Here is a 22,886-nt window from a genome sequence, read left to right as displayed (position 1 = left end):
TTCTGTGTAGTTCTTCACAGAAGGGCTTCTCAAACTATTGTGCAAACGGAGCACTCAGGAGTCTTGTTAAAATGAAGATTCTAGGTTGGATGGTTGGATGGGGGCGGGATCATGAATTTCTACATTTTCAACAAGCTTCCTGGTGATTACAGCATACTGACTCACATACAGTATACTGACTCGGGTAAACCACACTTGGGGTTTACAGAATACAGCGCACTTTTTACCTAGATTATCTTGTTTGTCCCCTGTCAGTTTTGGCAGACGGATTCACTAATTCACATGTTCAACCATTAGATACTACTATGTACTATGCACGGGGTATACAGATAGGGTCTCAATGAGGTGGAAAACCCACCGACCATGACCAAAAAAAAAGAAAAAAAAAAAAAGCATGTAAACAGATACTTAAATAGTGATCAGAACTGATGAGAAAAGAAAGAGGGTGCTGAAAAAGAAGGCCTCTAGGAGGGGGTGATTTCAGCAAAGATGGGAAGGATGAGCCACGGAAGTTCAAGGTCAGGCTCTGGGCGGACACCAGGAAGCTCCTGCCTCGGGATTACAGTGGCAGAGGGGCCCCCCAGTCAAGTGGGAGGGGGGGCGGCAGGGTCCGCCAGGGCCGAGGGCCCTGATAGGGAGTGGATTTCAATCCAGGCTCCGGGGTTAAGCATTGAGAGTTTAAGCAGGGAAGTGACTGGTCTGGTGTTCGCCTTAGGATCACTCTGGCTGTGCAAATGAATGACACCCAGGCAGGGTCGCTTCGGAGTTGGTGCCCGGAGCGCTGGGCCAGGCGGGGGCGCCCAGGAGTCAGGGCCGCCGCCCCCGCAGTCGTGCGGACCCGGGTGTGTGTGTAGCGCGGGGGGGGGGGGGGGGGGGGGGGTTGGAGGTGGGGGGGGGAGGGTTGGAGGTGGGGGAGGGTCAGGAATCCCCTTAGGAATAAGGAGGCACCGGGCACGTGTTTTTATTGCTGCACTGAGCCCCTTAAACGCGCGCGCTCCGGGGAACAACGTGATTTTTTCTTTTCCTCCTTTCAGAGGACCTGGGCTCCCACGTTGGCGTCTGGGACACTTCCCCCTGAGTGCCCGAGTCTGCCCACCTGTTAAGGAGAACTTCGGACCAGCCCCGGGGGGACATCCCGGGCCCTCCGGTCGCGCACCCCGGGCAAGCCTGGAGGCCGGCCCGGCCCGGACGGAGGCGGTCTCGGGCGGCACATGGGGTCGACTGCCCACCCGGGGGACTGAGGCACGGTGGGGCGAGGAGCGCGGGCCCTCGGGACTCCTGCAGACTCCGAGGCGCACGTCGCGGGCCCCCGCGGGCTGCCCAGGCCGCCCACCAGCGGTCTCGGCGCGGAGGCCCCTGCCCAGCGCGCCCAGGGGCGGGGCCGGCCCGGAGCCCGGGAGCGGGGCGCGGATCGCGGGGTGGGGGGAGCGCGGCGGCGGCGGCTGGGGCAGCCCCCGCGCGGTGCCCGCTCCCGAGCCGGGACACAGCCCCGCGTCCCCCCACAACGCCCGGCCGGGGAGCGGGCGGCGGGGCCGCGCTGCGCGGCGCAGGCCTGCCCCGGGGCGCCCGCCGCCGCCGACCCCGCCCCTCGGCCGCCTCCCCCGCCTCCCCCGCCTCCGCCTCCTCGCGGCCCGGGACGCGCCCGGCCGGCCACCGAGCGGCGGGGACTGCGTCCGGCGCGCTCACTTCCGCGTCCCGCCGCCCTCCGGCCCGCGCGCGCCCGGTCGCCGCCGCCATCGGACAATAGGCCGCCCGTCGCGGCCGCCGTGGACTTCCTGCCCGGCCCGGGCCGGCCGGTGCGCCGCTCCCCGCGCCCCTCTCCGCGCCGGTCGGGGAGCCGCGAGCGCCAGGCGCCCGGGACGTGCCTGCGCCTCCGTCCGCCGCGCCTCTGCCGCGGCCGGTCCGGCGGCCTCCACCCTCTCCCGCCGAGCCGGCTTCACTCCGGCTCCCTCCAGAGGCTGCGCTCGTCGTCCCGTTTCGGACTTTGATTGCTTACGGAGGGGGTTTGTCTTTTTCTGTTTCTTTTTCCTTTTACGATTTGAAAGGGAGAAAAGAACGCACGGCAAGCTGGGACGGTGAAGCGCCACCAGCTGCCCCCACGTGGACACCTCCGAGGCGAACGGGAGTTGGACGCACACTTGGGCCGGGGCTGGCCTTGAGGCCTCCACTTCGGCCGGACTCCCAGGCCTGGGGTCATGACTCTCAGGCCCGGCAGGTGGAAGGCGTTGACTGTCCTGGGCTGGACCTGAGCCCCGGCCCCCACTGCAACAACCCGCACCCCGGCCCCGCGCTCACCCACCGACACACCGGCCACCTGGGCTAGGCTCTGACTCGCGCCTGCGACATGGATAAGTACGGCGACCTGGGCCTGGAGGCCAGCAAATTCATTGAGGACCTGAACATGTACGAGGCCTCCAAGGATGGACTCTTCCGAGTGGATAAGGGGGCAGGCAACAACCCTGAGTTTGAAGAAACGCGCAGGGTGTTTGCCACCAAGATGGCCAAGATCCACCGCCAGCAGCAGCAACAGCTTCTGCAGGAGGAGACCTTGCCCAGGGGGGGCAGAGGTCCGGTCAACGGCGGGGGCCCCCCAGGCCCACAGGTCCGACGGGATGCCGCTGTGGGCCACAAGCTGACCCCGGATGGTGCTACCAAGCCCCCTCTCGCTGCCTCGACAGCGGGTCCTGGGACGGCCACTGCCGTCGCCTCTGGGCAGCCCTTGTATCCACCCCAGGATCAGAGGACCAGGCCGTATGTCCGCAGCGGAAGCCATGGCAGCCAGGACTGTGGCTCCAGGGAGAGCCTGGCACGCTGGGAGATGTCTGCTTTCCGCCAGCCCGGCCCCTGCGAGGATCCTTCCTGCCTCACCCACGGAGACTATTATGACAACCTCTCTTTGGCGAGCCCAAAGTGGGCTGATGAACCGGGAGTGTCCCCCAGCATCAGGGTGGGCGTAGGGAGTGGGTGGCCTGGCACCCCAGGGACTACTGAAGCACCACTGTCCAAACCCTCCGGGGGCCATCCCCTGTACCAGCCTCAGCTGGCCCCAAGCTCCAGCCAGTCGTCAGAGACCGGCCAGGATGGCGGTGTTGGTGGCCGCGGCTGTGAGAAGCCAGCCGGGCTTTGGACTACCGCCTCTTCCCAGCGGGTGAGCCCCGGCCTTTCTTCCCCCGGCCCGGAGAACGGGGCCCTCAGGGGGCCCACTCAGCCCAGGACCCCTTCTTTCTTGGCACCCTTGGCCCAGAGCTGCCCCAGCCAAGGAGCTCTTCCCAGAACAAACTTGGGCGTGGGGAGCGAGGTATCGGGCACCACGCCCAAACCCACTGTGGACCCTCAAGCCTGGTTCCAAGATGGACCCAAGTCTTACCTTTCTAGTTCCGCCCCATCATCCTCACCAGCCAGCGCGGACGGTTTGCCGTCGGGTGTGGCCCCTGGACTGGGTCCCAAGCCTGTCTGCACAGACCCTGGCGTTGGTCCCAAGCTCAGCCCCACCAGCCTTGTCCATCCGGTGATGTCCGCCCCGCCTGAGTTATCTTGTAAAGAAGGCCCCTCCGGCTGGTCATCTGATGGCAGCCTGGGGCCTGGGCTCCGGGAGAGCCCCAGTCCCCCCAGGGTGAAGCTGCCCTGCCAGACCCTCATCCCGGGCCCCGAGCTTGGGCCCTCAGCCGCCGAACTGAAGTTAGAAGCCCTCACTCAGCGTCTGGAGCGTGAGATGGATGGTCACCCGAAGGCCGATTACTTTGGTGAGTGAGAGATCGGTGGCGTTGCCCACCGTGGGTGATAAGGTCCCTGCGTTTGGGGGAGGGGCTCCCGTCGGGGATGCCGTCGCTCTCCTTGAGTGGCACGCTTTTTTGGGGGGGCGGGGGTGTGGCTTCCTCTCTCAGCTGCATCTCCTGATTCAGAAACTTGAAAGCATCCCTGAACAGAAAGCGGATCTTGCAGCTGAGGCATTACACACATGCAAAAGGCGAAGCGGGGTGGGGTTGCCCACGACCGCTCTCAAAAAAGGGAAATGCCGGGATGTCAGATTTCAGGGGTTCTGGGTGCGCCCTCAGAGCCTCTTGGCAGTGACTGGCTCATGCAGGACTTGAATGGACAAGCGTCTGGGGGCAGGTGCTTCTGGGCCAGGCTGGTCTGGCTATTTGAAGACCAGTGGTTGGGCAGGGGCTCTCTCTGGCCGTGTGTGTGTGTGTGTGTGTGTGTGTGTGTGTGTGTGCACACGCGCACAGTTGCACTACTAACACAGAAGACTGTTCTCGAGCCGTGGTTCTCAAAGTGTAGTCCCCGGACCAGCCGGACCCCTTCACTTGGGGACTGGTTAGAAATGCAAACGATACAGGGCCCCACCCCACACCTGCTGAAACTTGGAGGGGGGACGGGGCGTGGGGGAGAAGGGGCCGGACACCTGTGCGCTAGGTGTCTCCTAACTCAGCCCCCACCCGAGGTTCCAGCCCTGCAGCCAGGTGACATCCACAGCCACGCCGCCCAGTGGGGTGGAAGACACTCCTTACTGGTTTTACTCACAGTTTCTGGTTTTGTTTTATTCTCTTTTTGGAATCTCAAACTCTCGGAGACTGTGGGCTTCAGCTTTTTCTTTTTCTCTGTGCAGGGTTTGGAGGCAGCCGTCTTGCCCTGTGGGGTAACGACGTCGTGGTCTCATGGGAGAACTAACTAGAAAGCCTGTTTTTAGAAGAGTCTGAGGGTTGTTTTTGTCTTTTTTTTTTCTTCCGTTTTTGAGCTCTGAATAATTGGGGTCTTGATTTCCCCATCTGAGGGCTGAGAGCCTTGGGAAGCTGAGTCCCATGAGGGTGGCCGCTGTGCCCCACGGAGGAGGGCAGGGCACTGGGAAAGGCCTACCTGTCTTTAGCCTGCCCTGTTCTCTGTGAATGACCGGCTCTGGCCTAGGGTGCCTGGAGGGACGAGGCCCCAGGGGCCCATGGGTGCACTGTGCTCCTTATCCTCCTGAAGGCTCATGGGACCAGCTCTCATGACACAGCGGGCACTCGGAAACTGGGGTGACTTCTTTGGTTTATGTTTCAGAGTGCATGGCACTGTCTTACTGCTCTCTCTTTTCCTTTGCAGATTCCCCCCTTGGGGAATAATACTTAGCTGGAAACACTGCTTTTTAAATGTAAACTTATGCTTAATTATAAAAGAATTGTTTTTAATCTTTATTTTTGAGAGAGGGAGAGAGAGCGGGAGAGAGAGAGGGAGACACAGAATCTGAAGCAGGCTCCAGGCTCTGAGCTGTCAGCACAGAGCCTGACATGGGGCTCGAACTCACCAATGCAAGATCATGACCTGAGCTGAAGTCGGATGCTCAACCGACTGAGCCATCCAGGCACCTCGCTTAGGTTTAATTTTTATTTTCAAGGTCGTTAGACAACAAAACAGCAGTTTTATTTTGTCAGGGAGGCAGGCTTACACACCGGATCGGGACCAAGGTATTCGCTAACACCAGTCATTCAACATGTATTTACTGATCACCTGCCTCGGGATGTGCTGTGTTCGAGGCCTTGGCCTACATAATGAACAGGACAGACGGTGCAGTGGAAGGAGACAGGAGATGGACCAAATAAATAATCAAGCCCTGGGGAGAGACAGGGGTGGAGGAGGAGACGGAACCCCGGGGCGGGTGTTGGCAGGGCGGTTTCCGGTTTTAACTCAGGGGGTCAAGGAACGCCCCATCAGGAAGGTGGCATTTGAGGAAAGGCCTGAAGGAGCAGCATTTGTCCCAGGAAAGGGCGTTCTCGGTGGGCAGATGGCAGGGGCAAAGGCCCTGGGGCCAGTCTGTGCTGTGCCCTGTGCTGGACGCTTATCTTCTACTATTTTATTTACTAGTTGAAAGCACCCTGGGAAGCAGGTTCTGTCATTACGCCTGTCTTACCAACTAGGACGGTAAAGCCCAGGGAAATTAGATTACTTAACCGAGGCCTCCCAGGTGACGCCGGGTGGGGCTGGCAGTTGAGCCCTGCAGTTCAGCCGTGATGCCCATGCCTCTAACCAGCGTTGCCAAGCTGCCTCCCAAGCACAGATACGGAAAACTGTTTTATGTCGGTACTTATTTACTCGTCTGCCCTTGTTTTTGTTTTTCTTTTTTAAATTGCGGCAAATGTCACCGTAAAATTAACCATTTTAAAGTACACGCTTCAGCGGCATTTGGTACACTCACGGTGTTTTCCAAACACCAACTCTGATAGTTTTCAAAACCTTTTTGTCCCCCCGAAAGGACACCCCATCCCCCCCACGAAGCAATTAATTGCTCCTCACTCACCGCCCCTCCCAGCCCCCGGAAACCGCCAATATGCGTCCTGTCTCTATGGGTTTACCTATCCTGGATCATTCACATAAGCGGAATCATAGTTTCCTTTTGGACGAAGCGTCACATTTGTGTGTAGAAAATTCAAAAGACACAGAAACACGCACAGTGAAAAATTCATATGCTTCCTACCTGGGCTTCTGGTTGAGCGTCCTGGGTGTAATGAGAGTGTGTGTGTGTGTGTGTGTGTGTGTGAGAGAGAGAGAGAGTGAGTCATGGTGCTCCGTGCTGTCCATCTGCTCTCTGTCTTTGCCACTGAAACCGTGCATCTTGGCAGCTGTCATACATCGGCACGTGTGGAGTTGGCTCAGCATCACCACTGTAGAGACGTGCCCCGGGTCACGTAAATGGTCCCTTCTGGTGGCCTGTGAGACGGGCCCGTGTGTAGGACGCAGGCCCAGCTTTGGGATAAACTCCCCGGGGGTGGGGTTGCAGGGCTGGGGCCTTGGGCCCTTTCTGTGTTGCCTGGCTGCTGTCTGCAGAGATTGCGCGGGGACCACAGTGTCCCCCACCCGGGGGGAGGGGCCCCGCACTTGCTTTGACAACTGGGGTGCCACTCGCTCTTCCGTGACCAGCCGTGTGGCCGAGGAGGAAGTCTCTCACCGGAGCCTCTGGCGGTCAGTTCTTGGTCCAGCCCTGCCACGTGACCTTGAACAAACTCGGTTCCCTTCCAGGCCTCACCCCTTCATCCGTAGCGCGCAGTGTGTGGACCAGCTGAGGGGCTCACCACACGGATGCCTCCCCTTCCTTAGATCTGGCGTTATTTGGAAGATTGTGTCTGCCCCCCATGCGGCATTTCTTACATTACGATGCACTTTTATTTGCAAATAGAAGAATATCTTTCGAGACGGGGCTCTGGCCAGAGAGTCAGGGTAATGTAACCATTACCATCAGAGTGGATGTGGTTCCAGCCGGAAGCCAAGCAAAGTAGTAGATGTTTGGGTTGGTTACTTAGGCCGTTTCCTGGGTCTCGCAAAGGCGTCCCTTTGGGCGTTTACACTGTGGGAAGGGCTCGTGAATCCCTGCTGTTGCCTTTGAGAACACTTAGGTCTGAAGACACCTCAGTTTCCAGTGATTGGTCAGCTCCTCTCCAAGGACGCTTCTGGCACTTTCCTTGGCCGTCTTTGTGGGCTTGGTACGACGTGGTCCTAGCCACTGCTTCTCCCTGCTCTTTCTTCTGTGTTCCTCGGTGGCCCCTTTGTGTCTTTCCGTCCGTGCGGAGAGAGGCAAGGACGGACGGACTCTCGACGCTGCTTGGAGAGTGTTAGTGGTTTGCCCGGTGCAGTGTGGCTCCTGTTTTAACACCGCTGTTTATACTGCAGAGGAAGAGAAGAGGTCACCGTGCCTTTTGTTGGCTTTTCCTGGCCTCTTCCTCCATGGCATCCACTGTCTTCCTCACACTGGTTCCCTCCCCACTTCCCAAGGAAAAAGGGTACAAATAAGCCACCTGTCACAGCCTGGGTTTCCCAGGAAGCTGACTCAGACAGTTTAGAGGACAGGGGGCTCCCCAGGGGGTGCCCTTGGAAGGAGGGGAAGGACGCAGGCATGGGTAGAGGAGGGCTTCAGCTGCAGTGCAGGCCTGACAGGCCTGGGCCCACCCCGCAGGGAGCTCGGGAGCTGGAAAAGCCCTTCAGAGCTGTCCCGAGTTGGGGCAAGATCGCCAGGCCTTCACGCTCCCCCGTAGATCAGTCATCCATGGTGGGCCGCCCTGGGAAGCACTTGACCTTGGGCGAGGCGGCCCCTTGTGGCTGGGACAGAGCCCGAGGGGTGGACAGGCGAGGCCTCCCTCCGGCTGCACCCCCGGCAGCCAGGCCACAGCCCCTTCGGTGAAGGGGGATCTGGGCAGCCCATCAAAGGGGCCACCGCAGCCCCCGGCATCAGACAGACCAGACCCCTTGTACAGCGACCTTTGGGCCCTGTGGTTCTAATCCTAGCGACCGTCCGTCGAGTGCCTGTGACACGGCTGGCGTTGGGTATGTGCTCTGTGTTGACTTTCACAGACGCCAGTAGTCTCTGTTCGCAGTTGGGAAACTGAGGCTCGGGACTTGCTCAGGACCACACAGGCGTCATTGGTGGTGCTTCCACCCCGTTTGGGCTCTGACGGCTCCCCTGGTGGGACCGGGCCGTCTCTTAGCTCTGTGTTTATCGTTCCGTCGGCCCCTCCAGATTCACTCCCCACCCAGCTGCTGCAGGGGCATCAGTTGCCTCTGGGCCTGTAGCACCCCCCCGCCATGCTTTCCCTCCCGGTGGTGGGTCTGGGGGTCAGAGAGAAGCCCACTTTGCCCTGCAGGGGAAGGGGCTCTGCCAGACTCGGTCAGGCACCGGGGGCTGGGGAGGCGAGAAGAGGTTCGTTGTAGGGTCTCCAACACCCAGTGAATGGATGGAGCTGCCCTGCCCTGCATGGACACAGAGAAGAGGCCGGCTCTGCCCTGAGTTTTCCAGTCTCCCCTGGACCCTCCTTTTCTTTTTTTATTGTTTTTTTTTTTTAACGTTTATTTATTTTTGAGAGACAGAGAGCAGGAGCGGGGGAGGGAGACACGGAATCCGAAGCAGGCTCCGGGCTCCGAGCTGTCAGCACAGAGCCCAACGCGGGTCTTGAACTCACGAGCCGTGAGATCATGACCTGAGCCGAAGTCGGCCGCCCAACCGACTGAGCCACCCAGGCTCCCCATCCCGTGGGCCTTCCTGACGCAGCGGCCGACCCGCCTTTGCCCAGGAGCCTATAACCAGCCTACAACCTCCTCCCGAGAATGGCCCTGCCCGCGTGCCTGGTCTTTAGTAGACCAGGTAACCGCCTCAAAATCAGGAAGGCACGTGTATTTTGAAAAAAATGTTTACTTATTTATTTTGAGGGAGAGAGAGAGAGCATGAGCAAGGTAGGGACAGAGAAAGAGAGAGAGAGAGAGAGAGAGAGAGGATCCTAAGCAGGCTCCGACGTGGGGCTCGAACCCATGAACCTTGAGATCACAACCTGAGCCGAAATCGGGAGTCAGATACTTAACAGACTGAGCCTCCCAGGCGCCCCAGGAAGGCATACGTTTTGTAACTTTTTATCGATGTGTAGTATACACGTAGGGTAGGTGCCCACAAAGTGAACGCACCTGCGTGACCAGATCGAGGCAAGAACGTGAGTGGCGGTGACCGCACACGGCTTGCACTGTAGCGCGGGCCCACACTCGGGCCCTCCCCTGCCGTACTGTGCTCACCAGCCCCATCACACCGGCCTCGCTGCTGGTCCCCGAGCTCCTGGAACTCTTCCCTCACAGGGTCCCTGTCCTCAGGGACTTCCCCAGCTGGCGCCCTTGTGGCACACAGAGCTGCCTGCCCCTGTGACCCTACTCAGGGAGGGGGTCTCCAGCTGAGCCCTGATGAACCCTGACGAGCCCTGACCTCGGTTTCCCACAGCGTGTGCCGTGACCCTCTGTGGTCCTCCCTCTTTGGGATAGTATGTTTCTCCTCTATTCCTCTGTGGCCAGGAAGGAATGTCTTGTTTTTTCCATTAATAGTTGACAGCATGGGAGCACTTGGGTGGCTCAGTCGGTTGAGCGTCCAACTTCGGCTCAGGTCGTGATCTCGCAGTTCGTGAGTTCGAGCCCTGCATCGGGCTCTGTGCTGACAACTAGGAGCCCGGAGCCTGCTTCGGATTCTGTGTCTCCCTCTCTCTCTCTGCCCCCTCCCCGGCTCTCTCTCTCAAAAATAAACATTAAAAAAAAAAAAACTTAAAAAAAAAAAAAAACGAATCCACAGCATGAAATGGACCTTACGATGTGGCACTTCTTGCCGGAGTGTTTTGGTTTTTTTTTAAAGTTACATTTCTTTATGTTTTTTGGCTTATGACTCCCACCCAGGACGCAGAACTGGGCAAGAGAGGCCCAATTTGGGGAGTGAGGAAAGCGGGCGTCCCGCGCCTGATTTACCAGTGGCCCCGGGTGGGACACCGGGCACGCCGCTCTCCCGCAGCGCGGAGACAAAGCTGACCTCGGAGGGCTCGTCCCGGCCCAAAGGGCTGTGGCTGTGGCTTTGGGGGCCCTCGGGTGCCTGGATTTTAGCGGACCGAGTAACCGGGCACAGCACTGTCAGCGGTGGTGGGAGCCCGGCCAGCCTGGCGTGCCCCACCCCGTCCGGGCCTCTGCGGAAGCAGAGTGCTTCCGTGTCTTAGTTACCCTTGGGTTTGCTACGGCGAATGGTAATCGTTTTCATTCTAGGGGATCTGGAAAATACATCCAGTGGGAACGGGAGCCGTAAATCCCTGCCATGCCGGCCACCCCTGGAATAATCGGCGTTACAATTTTCTGCAGAGGTTCCGGTGCACGGTCGTGGCTAGAGCCCGCTGCGATTCGGGGCGCGTCATGTGCTGTCATTCTTGGCTCCTGGGCCGGACGCAGAAGCCTTCGCTCGGCTGGAGGTCCCTTTGCTCCACCGAGTGTGTCTGAGGAGAGTGAGATTGGGAAGGAAAGGTCTCTAGGAGGGCGAGCCACTGGTGTCACGCCGGTCGCCCACCCTGAGGCCTTTTGAGGCTCTCACTCTAATTAAACTCGGGGTCCTCAACTTAGGGAGACAGTAAGTAGCCCTGGCTGCAGGGTTCGCTGACCTTGTTTTTGCTGGCGTGGCCCAGGCTTCCTCCCTGGACTCCTGTGATGTCCTTGGTGGTGCTGGGTCATCGGACACTGGAGAGTGGCCTCAGGGCCCGGCACTGTCAGGGCCCCACAAAGTGGGTGCCCGGTGGCCGTCTGCTGGAGGAGTGGAGGGCCTTCCGCTGCGGTGTGAAGGGAGCAGGGAAGGGATTTGTAGCTGGGGTTACGGCCCTGAGATGGTTTTGCTAAAGCGTATTGCCCTGTGCCAGGCACTTTTCTGTCATCTTACGTGCGTCGGCTTGTTCGACCCTTCCGGTAACTGTATTTCACTAGCCCCATTTTATAGGTGGGCAAACTGAGGTCAGGTACCCTGCTGAATACATTTGTTGAGGAGCGTGGCTGACAGAGGGCTGGTTCACCTGCTTCAGGTGAGCTCGAGCCCCACGTTGGGTGAGCCGTGCTTCCCTCTCTCTCTGTCTCTCTCTCTCTCTCTGTGCCTCTTTCTCTCTCCCTCTGCCTCTCCTGGCATTCTGTCTCTCTTTGCCCCTTGCTCACTTGCACCCCCTCCCCCAAAAAAATAATAAATAAAGAAGGATCAGTGTCAACCCCAGACTGTGTGCGGAGATGCTTAGAAGCAAACGGACGAAATGATGCTTCGGGCCCATCGGGCAAACTGAAGAGAAACCTTTCCCGAAAACAGAGCAGGCCTCCAAAATTCCCAAGGCGCATCAATGGCAGGGGCAGTACTTGCCAGCAAATATTTATATCTGCTTCAGGTTTTGTTTTTCACTTGTCCCCTCCCAGGGAAACCAGCTGGACACGGAATGTCAGGGTCACGTTGGAAGGCTGGAGACTTTCTGCTCGAGTGTTTCAAAGGGAATACTTTAGGGTCCACAGCCGGGCTATTTTTAAGTTTCGAGAGCCATGAGTTTAGACTTGGCCAAGTTCCCTCCTCGTCTTTCTGGGTCTGTGACTCAACTCTGCGCGTCCCAGGAGAGCGAGGACTGGTTACTCCCGGTTACTGGAAGTCTGTTGGGAGCGTATCAGGGACTTTCATCTTTTCTCCCCCACGCACGTATCCGCAGCATATAAAAGGTTCTGGAAGCCTGCCCTGCCGCTGTCACTGGAGAGGAGGGGCCTCGAGTCCAGGGTGCGTCTGCCCTTCGGCCAACCCTGGGAAATGTAAAGACCCAGGTAATTTGAGGACGGGTGGCTGAGGCAGCCCGCTAATGATGCAGGCCCTGAGTCTGGGGGCGCACACACATCCCAGCGGGCTTTGGCCCGGACAGCACGTGACGGTCATTTCGGCATGCACGTGGAACCACCTTGCTTGCCTTCTGCTGACCAGAGTCCCTCTGACCATAATAGCAGCCTCCCCGTGCTCCGGAGCCCCCCTTCCGGCAGGGTGGGACCAAGTTGTGGCCGTGTTTGCTCACACGATGGTCAGGGCTCGCCCAGGGCATCCGGGTGGAGCTCTCGCGTCTGCTGAAACATCGCCCGGCCCGTTCTCTCTCCCCGCTCCTGTGCCTTGCGTCGCTTCCTGATGAGGCAGGGAGGTGGCGAATTTGGAAAGATGGGCTCGGGGGGCAGGCCCGCTGACCGCTGGCCACGGTGGACTCCAGGGCGTCTGCTGCCAGAGTCCCCATCACCGTCAACGTGCGGGCGGCCGGCCTGCCTGTGCCACTCACCGACGGTGCCAGTTTGGGCATCTGGCTTCTCGTTTTTTGCCCTAGGTTTGCTCACCTCATGGGGACTGGATGTCCTGTGCTCCTTATCATTCTGTTCCCCTCCCCGTGCCGCGAGCTGACGGGTTCAGGGCTCTTGGCAGAGAAGCCCGGGATGGAGAGCGCGTGAAAAAAACGTGTGTGTGAGCGCACACTCCCTGGGCAGCAGGCGAGTGGTTGGTGACGGCAGGCACTTCTTCGAGTTGGCCCTGCCGGGTCCCTCCTCCAGGTCACTGTCCCCAACCAGGGGGACCCTGAAATGCCCTTCTCCCACTAATAATGCTCTTAACTGACTTCACTCGTGAGATCAAAACCACATTCTTGGGGGAAAAACACTTGAGCTCCTATAAAGTGGCACTTGAGAATAATAAGGAAAATGAGGAAGTAAAATCCAACACCGAGTTAATGATAAGATTTGAAGTACAAAACACAGGGCCTGGTGTGTAGAAGAATAAAAAGTTAAGACGTCTCAGGGGCGCCTGGGTGGCTCAGCTGGTGAAGCGTCCGACTTTGGCTCAGGTCATGATCTCGAGGTCTTGGGTGCGAGCCCCGCGTCGGGCTCTGTGCTGACAGCTCGGAGCCTAGAGCCTGCTTCGGATTCTGTGTCTCCCCCCTGTCTGCCCCTAACCCACTCGCTCGCATGTTTCCTGTGTTGATCTTTCTCTCTCTCTCAAAAATAAATAAAAACTTAGAGACGTCAAGATGTTTCAGTCACAAATCCACCGTTGGCTCAGCAGCAGTGGACTGGGAAACCGTGGAGGCCACAATGCCATTGCTCTGTCCCCTTGTGCCCGGTGGCGGTTGTGACGCTCTGACAGCCGATCAGAGCGGAAGGCTGAGCTGCTCGGGCTGGGACTTGGGTGCACCACGCGGCTAAACCTTGGAGGTGCTGAACCCCCGGTGTCTTCTAAACTTGGGAGACGCTCTGGACCTTGGGGTGGACTTGACACTTGGCCACGTTTTGAGGAGAAGGGAATTTCAGCCAGAGAGCACCAAACCAGGGTGAGTCTCTGGACGGCTCGTACCTTAGCTTGGCCGGGTGGAGCTCTGGAGTCCTGAGGCTAGGCTTGTGGGCGTGACCCCCCAGCGACCAGGTCACTGGCTCTCGTGCTGGGTCCCTGGGGCTCTCGGCTGCCCCTCCCCCACCTCTGTCCATCATCACATCCAGTTCCAGGCCCAGATGACATACTCCCTCCACGGTCATTAGGGAACACCTACTGTATACAGGAGGCGGAATTAGGATTTGGGGGGCTCCCTTTGTGCCCAGACCTGTTGCTTAGCTCCACTTGCCGGGATGTGGGCTCCATGAGCGGGGACGGGGGGGGGGGGTGGGCGGCGTCCGTTCTGTTCCCCCTTGTGTGCCGGGGCCCAGGGCAGTGGCTGGCACCCGGCAGGCGTGCGGCAAAGACTTGCTGAATCAATGAATGAACACCGTGGCCAGCAGAGGGATGAGGAGAGTCCCCGACTCCCTCCCGAGTGCCGGCCCTTTGAGTGGGGACGTTCCTGCTGTGGTGCGTGCACATCCCGGGGCCCCTCCACACCCCACGTGCACATGCCGGGGCGTGCGTGGGAGGCAGGCACACCTCACCCTGACCCGGAGGCACCCAGACGAGGTGCCGCCCGGGTGGAAGATGCTCCGGGTAGCCCAGGACCGGAGTGGCCGGAAGAGGCTGGGATGCCGTGTTCCGGGTGGCAGAACTGCGGGGCCCAGAGTCCCGGGGAAGTTTGGACAGGAGCAGGGGGAGGTGCCGGCAGGCAGATGTGTGTGTTCTTATCTGAGAGGGCGTTCATCTTGTCCTGAAGTCAGAATTTGCGGAACTGCTTGTGGGCTCTCGATCGGCCCCGGGCCGACTCTTCGAAGGCCTTTGTGCCTCAGTTTCCCCGTCAAGAAAACGCGGGCATGGCTGGTGGGAAGACTAAATTAATTAACGTAGATCTGCACTGTCCAGCAGTTGGGAAGGACTTCAGAGTGTGCCGGTCCCCATGAGATGTGCTCTAAGGGTGATATCTCCTCTGGGCTAGACTTGATAGGGCGAAAAAAATGTCAAACAGCTCATCAATATTTTTACATTTAGTTCTGTGTTTAGTGTTTGTTACTTTGTTTGTTTGTTTATTTACATTTGAGAGTGCAAGCGGGGACAGGCAGAGGGAGAGGGGGGACAGAGGATCCCAAGCAGGCTCTGCAGTAACAGGAGAGAGCCCGATGCGGGGCTCCGACTCACGAACCGCGAGATCATGACCCGAGCCAAAGTCAGATGCTCAACCCACTGAACCACCCAGGCGCCCCAAGCCCACAGGTGCTTAAGATGTAGTCTGTCCGGTCGCCACCGCCCCGACACGAGCGCACTGAGGCTGTGTGCCCGCTGCAGGAGGCGACGAGACGGCCCTCACAGCCCCTTGAAGCGTCTGTTCTGATGGAGGAAGAAGGTACTCTGCGATCTGAGCAGGTGGTCCTCGTAGCTGAGCCAACGTTCCAGGACCTTAAAAACACACTCAGTTTCGTGAGGACAGGAGGGACATCCAGGGGGACTGCACATCCCCTGGCTGTCCTTCGAGAAAGGAAAGATGGTGTTTCTAGTAAGAGAGGTGGCAGAAGGCCCCCCGGGACTGGGCTCCTCTGGGCCCCGGCCAACAGGGGCCCGCACCCCGCGCCTCTGGCTGGGCTGCGGAGGCCTCGCCTGGGTGTAGGGAGGGGAGCCAAGATGGGTGGCTTTCCCAAGGAGCCTCCAAAGGCCCGATTGTCTGCGGCCCGTTCCAGCGTGGCTGATGCCTTCCTCTCTGGCGGTGGGGCTCAGACAGAGGCCCTTTGGTGGCTGGCCTCGGAGGTCAGTGCAGTGTTAGAGCCAGCCCTCCCTCCTCGGCCTGTGGCCCCTGGCTGCCACCCCTTGGTGTCAGTGGTTGTGTGGGTGTGGGGCGAGGCAGCCCTGCCCTAGTTTAGAGCCAGAGAGCAAAGGAAGGGAAGGGGGAGGGCAGCAGGAAGAAGGGATCCGATGCTGAGTAAGCCAGCGGGGCCTCAGCCCAGCTGTGTGCTTTGTTTGTGGGGTTTCAGTCTCCGCACTGGGTATTGGAGGGCAGGCCTGGGGCCTTTCTGCCGCGTGGCCTTTTCTGACCCAGCCCTGGTAGTGGCTTTGTGTCACTGCTGTTGCACACCGTTGGTGAAAGCAGTCACCTGTGCCTGAATGGGGGAGGGGTGACAGACTCCCCACCTGTGGATGGAAGGAGCGTCGAGGAATTTGTGGCTGTGTTTTTATTTTATTTTATTTTATTTTAATTTTATATTTTAAAGTCCACTTATTTATTTTTGAGAGAGAGAGAGTGTGCGCCTGAGTTGGGGAGGGGCAGAGGGAGAGGATCCCAAGCAGGCTCCGCACTGTCGGTGTGGAGCCCAACGTGGGGCTCAAACTCCAGAACCGTGAGGTCATGACCTGAGCCGAAACCAAGAGCCGGACGCTTAACCGGCTGAGCCACCCACGCACCCCGTGTGGCTGTGTCTTTAAAAAGTTACACATAAGCACAGCCTGGAATGTGTCGTTGGGTGAGTTGGAACAGATGCTGGCACCCGTGTAGCCCGCCCTCCTGTCAAGGTATAGTAGAGTTCCAGCCCCAGGAAGTTCCCTCCTGCCTCTTCCAGTCCGTGCCCACCCCCAGCCGAGCACTTTTCTGATTTTTTTCATCGTTTATTAGTTTCGCCTGGCCTAAAACACAGCATAAATGGATTCGTGCGGTGTTAGTATTCAGCCAATATCCTCACTATTCACGGATTCTGTATTTGCGAGTTTGCCTAATTGCTAAGATTTATTTGTCACCCCAGAATCGACTCGTAGCGCTTTGGCGGTCACCTGGGGACATGTGCGGAGGGGTGAAAAATGTGAGTGGCCCCCCACACACATTCCCCGCTGAGGGTGAGCGGGGCGTTGCTCTGCCTGCTTGTTTTAGCTCTCACTGTAAACAAGTGTCTTTTTTGTGGTCGTTTTAGTGCCATGGTTTTTGCGTTTTTGTGCTCTTGGTGATTTTTCTGTATAAAATGTTCCTCAGGGACAGTGCTGAAGTGCTGGGTGGTATTGGTAAACTCGAGAAGGCTGTGATGTGCTTTAACAGAGAAAATACCTGTGTTTGATAAGTTTCGTTCAGGCATATGTCCTGATGCTGTTGGCCGTGAGTTCAGTGTTAATGAAGTCAACGATATATGTTAAATAAGTCATCTTTAGGGGCGCCTGGGTGGCTCAGTCAGTTGAGTGTCCGACTTTGGCTCAGGTCATGATCTCATAGTTTGTGGGTTCGAGCCCCTCATCGGGCTCTGTGCTGACAGCTCAGAGCCTGGAGCCTGCTTCGGATTCTGTGTCTCCCTCTCTCTGTGTCCCTCCCCTGCTTGTTTGTGCATTGTCTCTCTCCTTCTCTTCCTCTCTCTCACTCTCTCTCAAAAATAAACATTAAACAATTTTAAATAAGGTGCCTTTAAACAGAAACACAGAAAAAGCAAGGTTATGTACTGACTGGTTGATGCCAGTGTTATGACCAGAGGCTGGCGGGAACCTAACCCTGTATTTCCTCCAGGGGGGGCGATGTTCACTATTCGATAATTCGGCATTTGCGGTGACTTCACGGAACATTATACCGCGAATATCGAGCCTCGACTGTAGTCCTCTTTCGTCTGGCACCGTTCACGCAGAGAACGTCTGTGAAATTCATCTCTGTTGCTCCTGTGTGTCAGGTGTTTGTCTTTTTTTCTTTTTTTTTTTTTGTTTTTTAACCAAGTAGCGTTCCATTCGGTGAGTACACCACACTTTGTTTTTCCATTTCCCTATTGAGGAATGTTTGTCTTCTTTCCTTCTGGGGCTGAAGGAGAAGTCGGCTATGGTCATTTGTGTCGAGATACGCTTTCACTTCTGCTGGGTAAATACCTAGGAGGGGAGTTGCTGGCTCATGGAGTAGGAGTGTGTTTAACTTTTTCAGCAGCTGCCAAAAAGTTTTCTGAAGGGACTGGGCCATTTAGCCTTCCCCCAAACAGTATGTGAGAGCCCCCGCCCCCTTTCCTTCTTGATGCGCTGTTTCCAGGGTTTCCAGGCTCCGCTCCGCTGGCTACTTTCTAAACTGGCTCCTCTGTGAGGAGGACACTTGGCTGACACCCTTCTAATTCCTTCTGTTAAAATAACTGTCTTCACAGCCGATTTTCAACCCTTTTTTGGTAGTTACTCTGGTCTCAGAAGGGTTTGATTTTTTTTTTTTTTCCCCACCAGCTTTCACTAACGCGGAACACTTGCATGGTTTTGCCATTTCCAAAAACTCACGCGCAACTAACCGTGGGAAAGTCAGAAACTCTGTGCCGACAAAAATGATGTACAAGGGACCGATCGTTCCACTTGGGGATAATCACTGTTAAGAGAGACTTTTGTTCTGACACACAGCTATTTAATTTTTAGGCATCTGAGGGAACGAGAGTGAACTTTGTTGGAGCAGTGAGTCCCTGGTGAGAATTATACTGGTGAAGGGCCCCAGGGGAGGACACACAGCTAGAACTCAGAAGCCAGCGAATGAAGCCTTTTCCTCTTGAGTTGCTTGTTGGAGATGCCCCTTCCATTCGGTTTCTGGTTCTTGCTGGGAGACTTCGTGTCACCCTGGTGGCTTGATTTTTTTGAAGGCCGGCCAGAGTTTAATTTTTTGCAGGTGATCATAGGATCAGAATGGAGAGCTGGGGGCCCCTCCTCCCCCTGGGCCTCGGGAAGCTCTTCTCTGGACCCTCCAAACAACCCCTCTTCGTTCCTCTGGGGAACCAGCAGTGAGAGGGGGCTCTCTCTCAGGGGCAGCCAGAGTGGGAGATCACTTCCGGTGGTTAGAGAGTCTTTCCTTCTGGGGGCACCTGAGTGGCTCCGTCGGTTACACGTCCGATTCTTGGTTTCGGCTCAGGTCATGAGCTCACGGTTCATGAGTCCGAGCCTCGCATCGTGCTCTGTGCTGACAGCGTGGAGCCTGCTTGGGGTTCTCTCGCCCCCTCTTTCTCTGCTTCTCCCCTGCTTGCTCTCGCTCTCCCCCTCTCTTTTTCTCAAAATAAATAAAAAACCTAAAAGAAAAAAAAAAAAAAGAATTTTCTGCCGTCTGGCCAGCAAGCAGTCTAATTTAGGATCTGATCCCATCAGCAGCTGGGGCGATCCTGTGAAAACAAAACCAGGTCCTGTCACTCCTGAGCCCAGAAAGAATCCTCATGCCCTTCTTCCCATTCCTCACTCAGCAAAATCACGTCTGTGTCTGTACTGCAGATGGCTGTCCTACTCTACAGATTCTAAACGACGTAGTCTTCAGAAGCAACGCTTGTGTCTTTGATCAGAAAGGGGAATTGACGATGTGCCCCGTCTTAGCCTCTCGGTCAAGCAGCAGACAGGTGCGAAGGCCCCTGGTTTGTGGCGGGGGCTCGGACCCAGTCCCCCCACGTTGTTCCCACGCAAGGCGTGGGGCCGGTTACGGAAGGAGGGCTGTGCCCGGTGCTTTACCAGCACCATCTCACGTTTCCGGCAGCCCGCAGAGCGCCCAGTATCGTTTCCTGATTCGAAGATGGGGACAGAGCAAGGAGGTCACTCATCCAAGGCCGTGCACGGGGTTAGCCGCAGAATCGAGAGAAGCGTGCTTCCAGACTCTGTGTTTGTCCCAGGGGCAAAGTGTGGCTGGTGGTACCTCCCAGCTGGCACGGGAGGGGGAGACCCTCCCCAGCCCGCGGTCTCCTGCTCCTGACTCCCTGGGGCAGCGGGTGGAAGAGAAGGAGCCAGGGCTCTGGAAATTGGAGAGCACCGACATCCCTCCCAGCTTGAAGTTTCCACCACCTTCGTGTTCCTTTCCTTCTCTGTGACACCCTTTTTCCTTCTTTGGTGAATGCGTATTTAAAGCATCTCTAAATCAGCCTTGTGTTCATCTAAAATCTTTTTTTTTAAGTGTTTGCTTATTTATTTATTTTTAAATTTTTTAATGTTTGTTTATTTTTGAGAGAGACAGGGTGAGTGGGGGAGGGGCAGAGAGAGAGGGAGACAAAGAATCCAAAGCAGGGTCCGGGCTCCGAGCTGTCAGCACAGAGCCCGACGTGGGGCTCGAACTCACAACCGTGAGATCATGACCTGAGCCGAAGTCGGACACTCAATCGACTGAGCCACCCAGGCGCCCCCAGCCTTGTGTTAAAAGTTTAGGATAGCCGTGGCTGTGGCATTGGGCTGTTGTCTGAGGTGGGGGTGTCTCACTGCTCTGGAGTGAACTTACGTCAAAGCCTCTCCGTGCCTCAGTATCCCTTCTGAACCCAGTGTGCATCTTGCACTCAGCCTTGCTCTATCGTCTGTGGTTGGGGTGTGGGATGGGATCCTGGTCCAGATAAAAGGACGTTAGTGGGACAGTTGGTAAAATTTGTAAGATTTGAATAAGGTCTGTAGATTAATACATATACGCATATCCATATATGTGTATATGCTTACATACATGTATATGTAGGTATGGGTTTTATCAGTGTTCATTTTCTGAATTTTGGTGATTGGAATCATATAAATACTAACATTTGGGAAATCTGGATAAAGGGTATATAGGAAGCTTTTGCAGTACTTAAAAAATTTTTTTTTGTAAGTCTGAAATCACACGAGAAGACCCTGGAAGGTGAACAGTCTTGGGGGTGGCGGGGTGGGTGTGGGGTCGGCAACTCCATGCATAGGCTGGTTGTGAGGCCACAGGGTGCTCTGAGGACTTTGAACTCTTCCCGTAGGTGTCAGAGACTGAGCATTTTTGAGCAGGAATATGATGTGGTGAATACACATTAAATTTAAAACATTCTTTAAGTCTTAAAAAAAAATCCCACCACTATTTCTGAATATGAAGGTAATATATCTTCCTTGTAGAATGTTTTAAAAAATGCGTAAGAGCTTAGGAAAAAGGGGTGCGTGGTGGCTCAGTCGGTTAAGCATCCGACTCTTGATTTAGGCTCAGGTCATGATCTCACGGTTCGGGAGTTCGAGCCCCGCGTCGGGCTCTGTGCTGACAGCTCAGAGCCTGGAGCCTGTTTCGGATTCTGTGTCTCCCTCTCTCTCTGCCCCTTCCCTGCTCATGCTGTGTCTCTCTCTGTCTCTAAAAATAAAACGTTTAAAAAAAATTAAATAAAATAAAAACCACTCATAACCGCTCTTCATAGCGTATCTGCATGTGTAAATATATTAAAGAAAAAGAATAGAAAGCAACCTACTACGTACTGGGTGGTGGCCTCCTCTCCCTTTGTTTCATTTAACATCATGTGACAAACATTTTTCACATCTTAAGATTAATTGGGCAGAACTGTGTTGTCCGCTACATGGGGCTATTTAAAATTAAGTTTAAGTTAATCAAGATTAAATGTAAATTAATTAAAATGAAATGAAATTAGAGATTCAGTTACTTATGTGTCCTAGCCACATTGCTCGGTAACTGCCAGAGCTGACATCGTGGACAGTGCGGATAGAACATTCTCATCACCGCAGAAAAGGCCCTATTGGACGGTGCTGCTCTCGAATAGTTAAAACTTCTAGAATACGTAAAAGTTGCCCAGCGTTTCTTTAGCTTTACCTCTGCATTTGGGGTTTTATATTCTTTTCTGGTTGGCACACTTCAGCGTCTTAATAATATTTTCGTGAGCTTGCTTGTTTCTTTCCTAACAGCTTGGTGGAGATGTAATTCACATCCCATAACCCACCCTTTGAAAGTCGACAACTTAGCGGTTTTTAGGATGGTCAGAGTTGTGCGGCCGTCCCCAGTATCTGATTTTAGAACACCTTTATCGCCCCCAAAAGCAAGACCCCACCATTAGCAGATGTCTCCCTGCTCCCACTCCCCCCATGCCAGGCAGTTGCTAAGCTACTCACCGCGCCTGTGCACGCCTATCTTTGGCCGCATGTCGGATTTTTTTTTTTTTTTTTTTTTTTTGCTTGGGAAAAATCGTCTTAAATTGCTGGGTCGAGTGGTGTGAAGGTTTTTTAAGGCTTTGGGTACGTCGTGCCGCCCTGCCCTCCGGAAGGTGTTGTCCACATGCAGGCTTGCCCCAGCAGCGAACAGAAATGCCCTTTTCTCGGCATGCTGGGCGACGCCGTTGTTCTCATTGCTTTTCCTCTTTGCCGGTGGCCCAGTGCGCGTGGCTCCTGACAAGGTAGAACACGGTTTCCTGTGCTGAGTGGCCGTTACGCGTCAGATCAGATTTGGGAAAGGTTGCTGGGGGGTGTGCCTTGAACCCTGTGTACCCCTGGGGAGCGGAGGGCAGGGAAGGTTGGAGGCCAGAGAGCGGGGGTGCCCTGGGGCAAGTGCGAACCTGCAGGCAGTCTGGCAAGGCTCGCTCTAGTCTGCAGTGATTGGGAAACTGATGGAAACTTCCTTCCCCACCGCGATGCAGCGAGGCCATCGCTGGTTTTGAGCAGCTTTCGGAGTGAAGAAAGCGGACTGGCGCAATGACCCCGTAGCCCAGAGTGGCCTTAAATACTTCCTTTGTGGCTTGGTGGGGGGTTCCCTCCGCCTGACCCTGGAGCTTTGGGGTGCATGGGAGAGAAGGCAGAGGCAGAGGAGGCCCGGAGCCTGGTGGAATGCAGTTGGTTGTGTTACCTGCATCCATGGCTCTTGACCTTGGCTGTTCCCTTAGACTCATCTGAGGTGCTTTGGCCACGCCCCCAGACTGGCACCAGAGTCTCAGAGGTCATGGTGGGCATCTGCACTGAGCGGCATAGCCAGACTAGAGAAGTGACCGTCTGCACGGGCCAGAGGACCCAGCACCCACTGCCTCTGGGGGTTTTTGTGAGCTTACGTGGGGCCAGGAGGGAGACTGTTGCCGGGGTCATTGGTCCAGCTCTGCCCCAAAAGCTCGGCCCCTCTTCCAGAACCTGTTGACTCCCAGAGCCACCCAGGTCCACAGGCTGCAACCTTCAGCTGAAGACAAGACCTTGCTCGACTTGTGTCCAGAGTAACTTGTTCAGATGTGCCCCCAGGGAGACCTGCCCCCTCCCTGCCAACCCCCAAGCTTTGATCGGATGCCCTGACCCTTGCCTGGATCCCTTTCCAGCACAGTAGGTGGTTCGTGGCTGTGCGATCCCACATGACACGCAGCATCCGGGTGGAGTAGAGAGGATGTCCTGTGATGGCCACAGCGGGGTCGGGCGGCTCCCAGACGCGTCCCTTCCTAACTGAGAGAGGGGTACTCACCAGGATGGGACGAGGCCCAGGTGTGAGCTGGGGTTGCCTTCCCCATGGGCTAGCCCGATGGAGCCTTCTTATTTCAAACCTTATCATAACAAC

General features: G+C 56.4%; 1 protein-coding gene across 3 annotated transcripts in view; it reads left to right on the top strand.

Annotated features, from left to right (window-relative positions):
- The first annotated feature begins 1,690 nt into the window (after positions 1 to 1,690).
- LIMD1 (LIM domain containing 1) overlaps positions 1,691 to 22,886 on the top strand; it is a 66,620-nt gene continuing 45,424 nt past the window's right edge. Inside the window, exon 1 of one of the 3 annotated variants that reach the window (XM_058727245.1) lies at positions 1,691 to 3,743. In XM_058727245.1, coding sequence (XP_058583228.1) covers positions 2,345 to 3,743 — 1,399 coding nt within the window. In that variant the 5' untranslated portion in view covers positions 1,691 to 2,344. Of the gene's footprint in view, positions 3,744 to 11,619; positions 12,088 to 22,886 lie in introns of those variants that run through there. The other 2 variants (XM_058727244.1, XM_058727246.1) reach the window with 2 other exon arrangements.

The sequence above is a fragment of the Neofelis nebulosa genome, chromosome 4 (assembly GCF_028018385.1).
Source record: "Neofelis nebulosa isolate mNeoNeb1 chromosome 4, mNeoNeb1.pri, whole genome shotgun sequence".
NCBI classification, from domain to species: domain Eukaryota; kingdom Metazoa; phylum Chordata; class Mammalia; order Carnivora; family Felidae; genus Neofelis; species Neofelis nebulosa.
The sequence above is the reverse complement of the archived record's forward strand: the minus strand, read 5'-3'. Positions and strand labels throughout refer to the sequence as shown.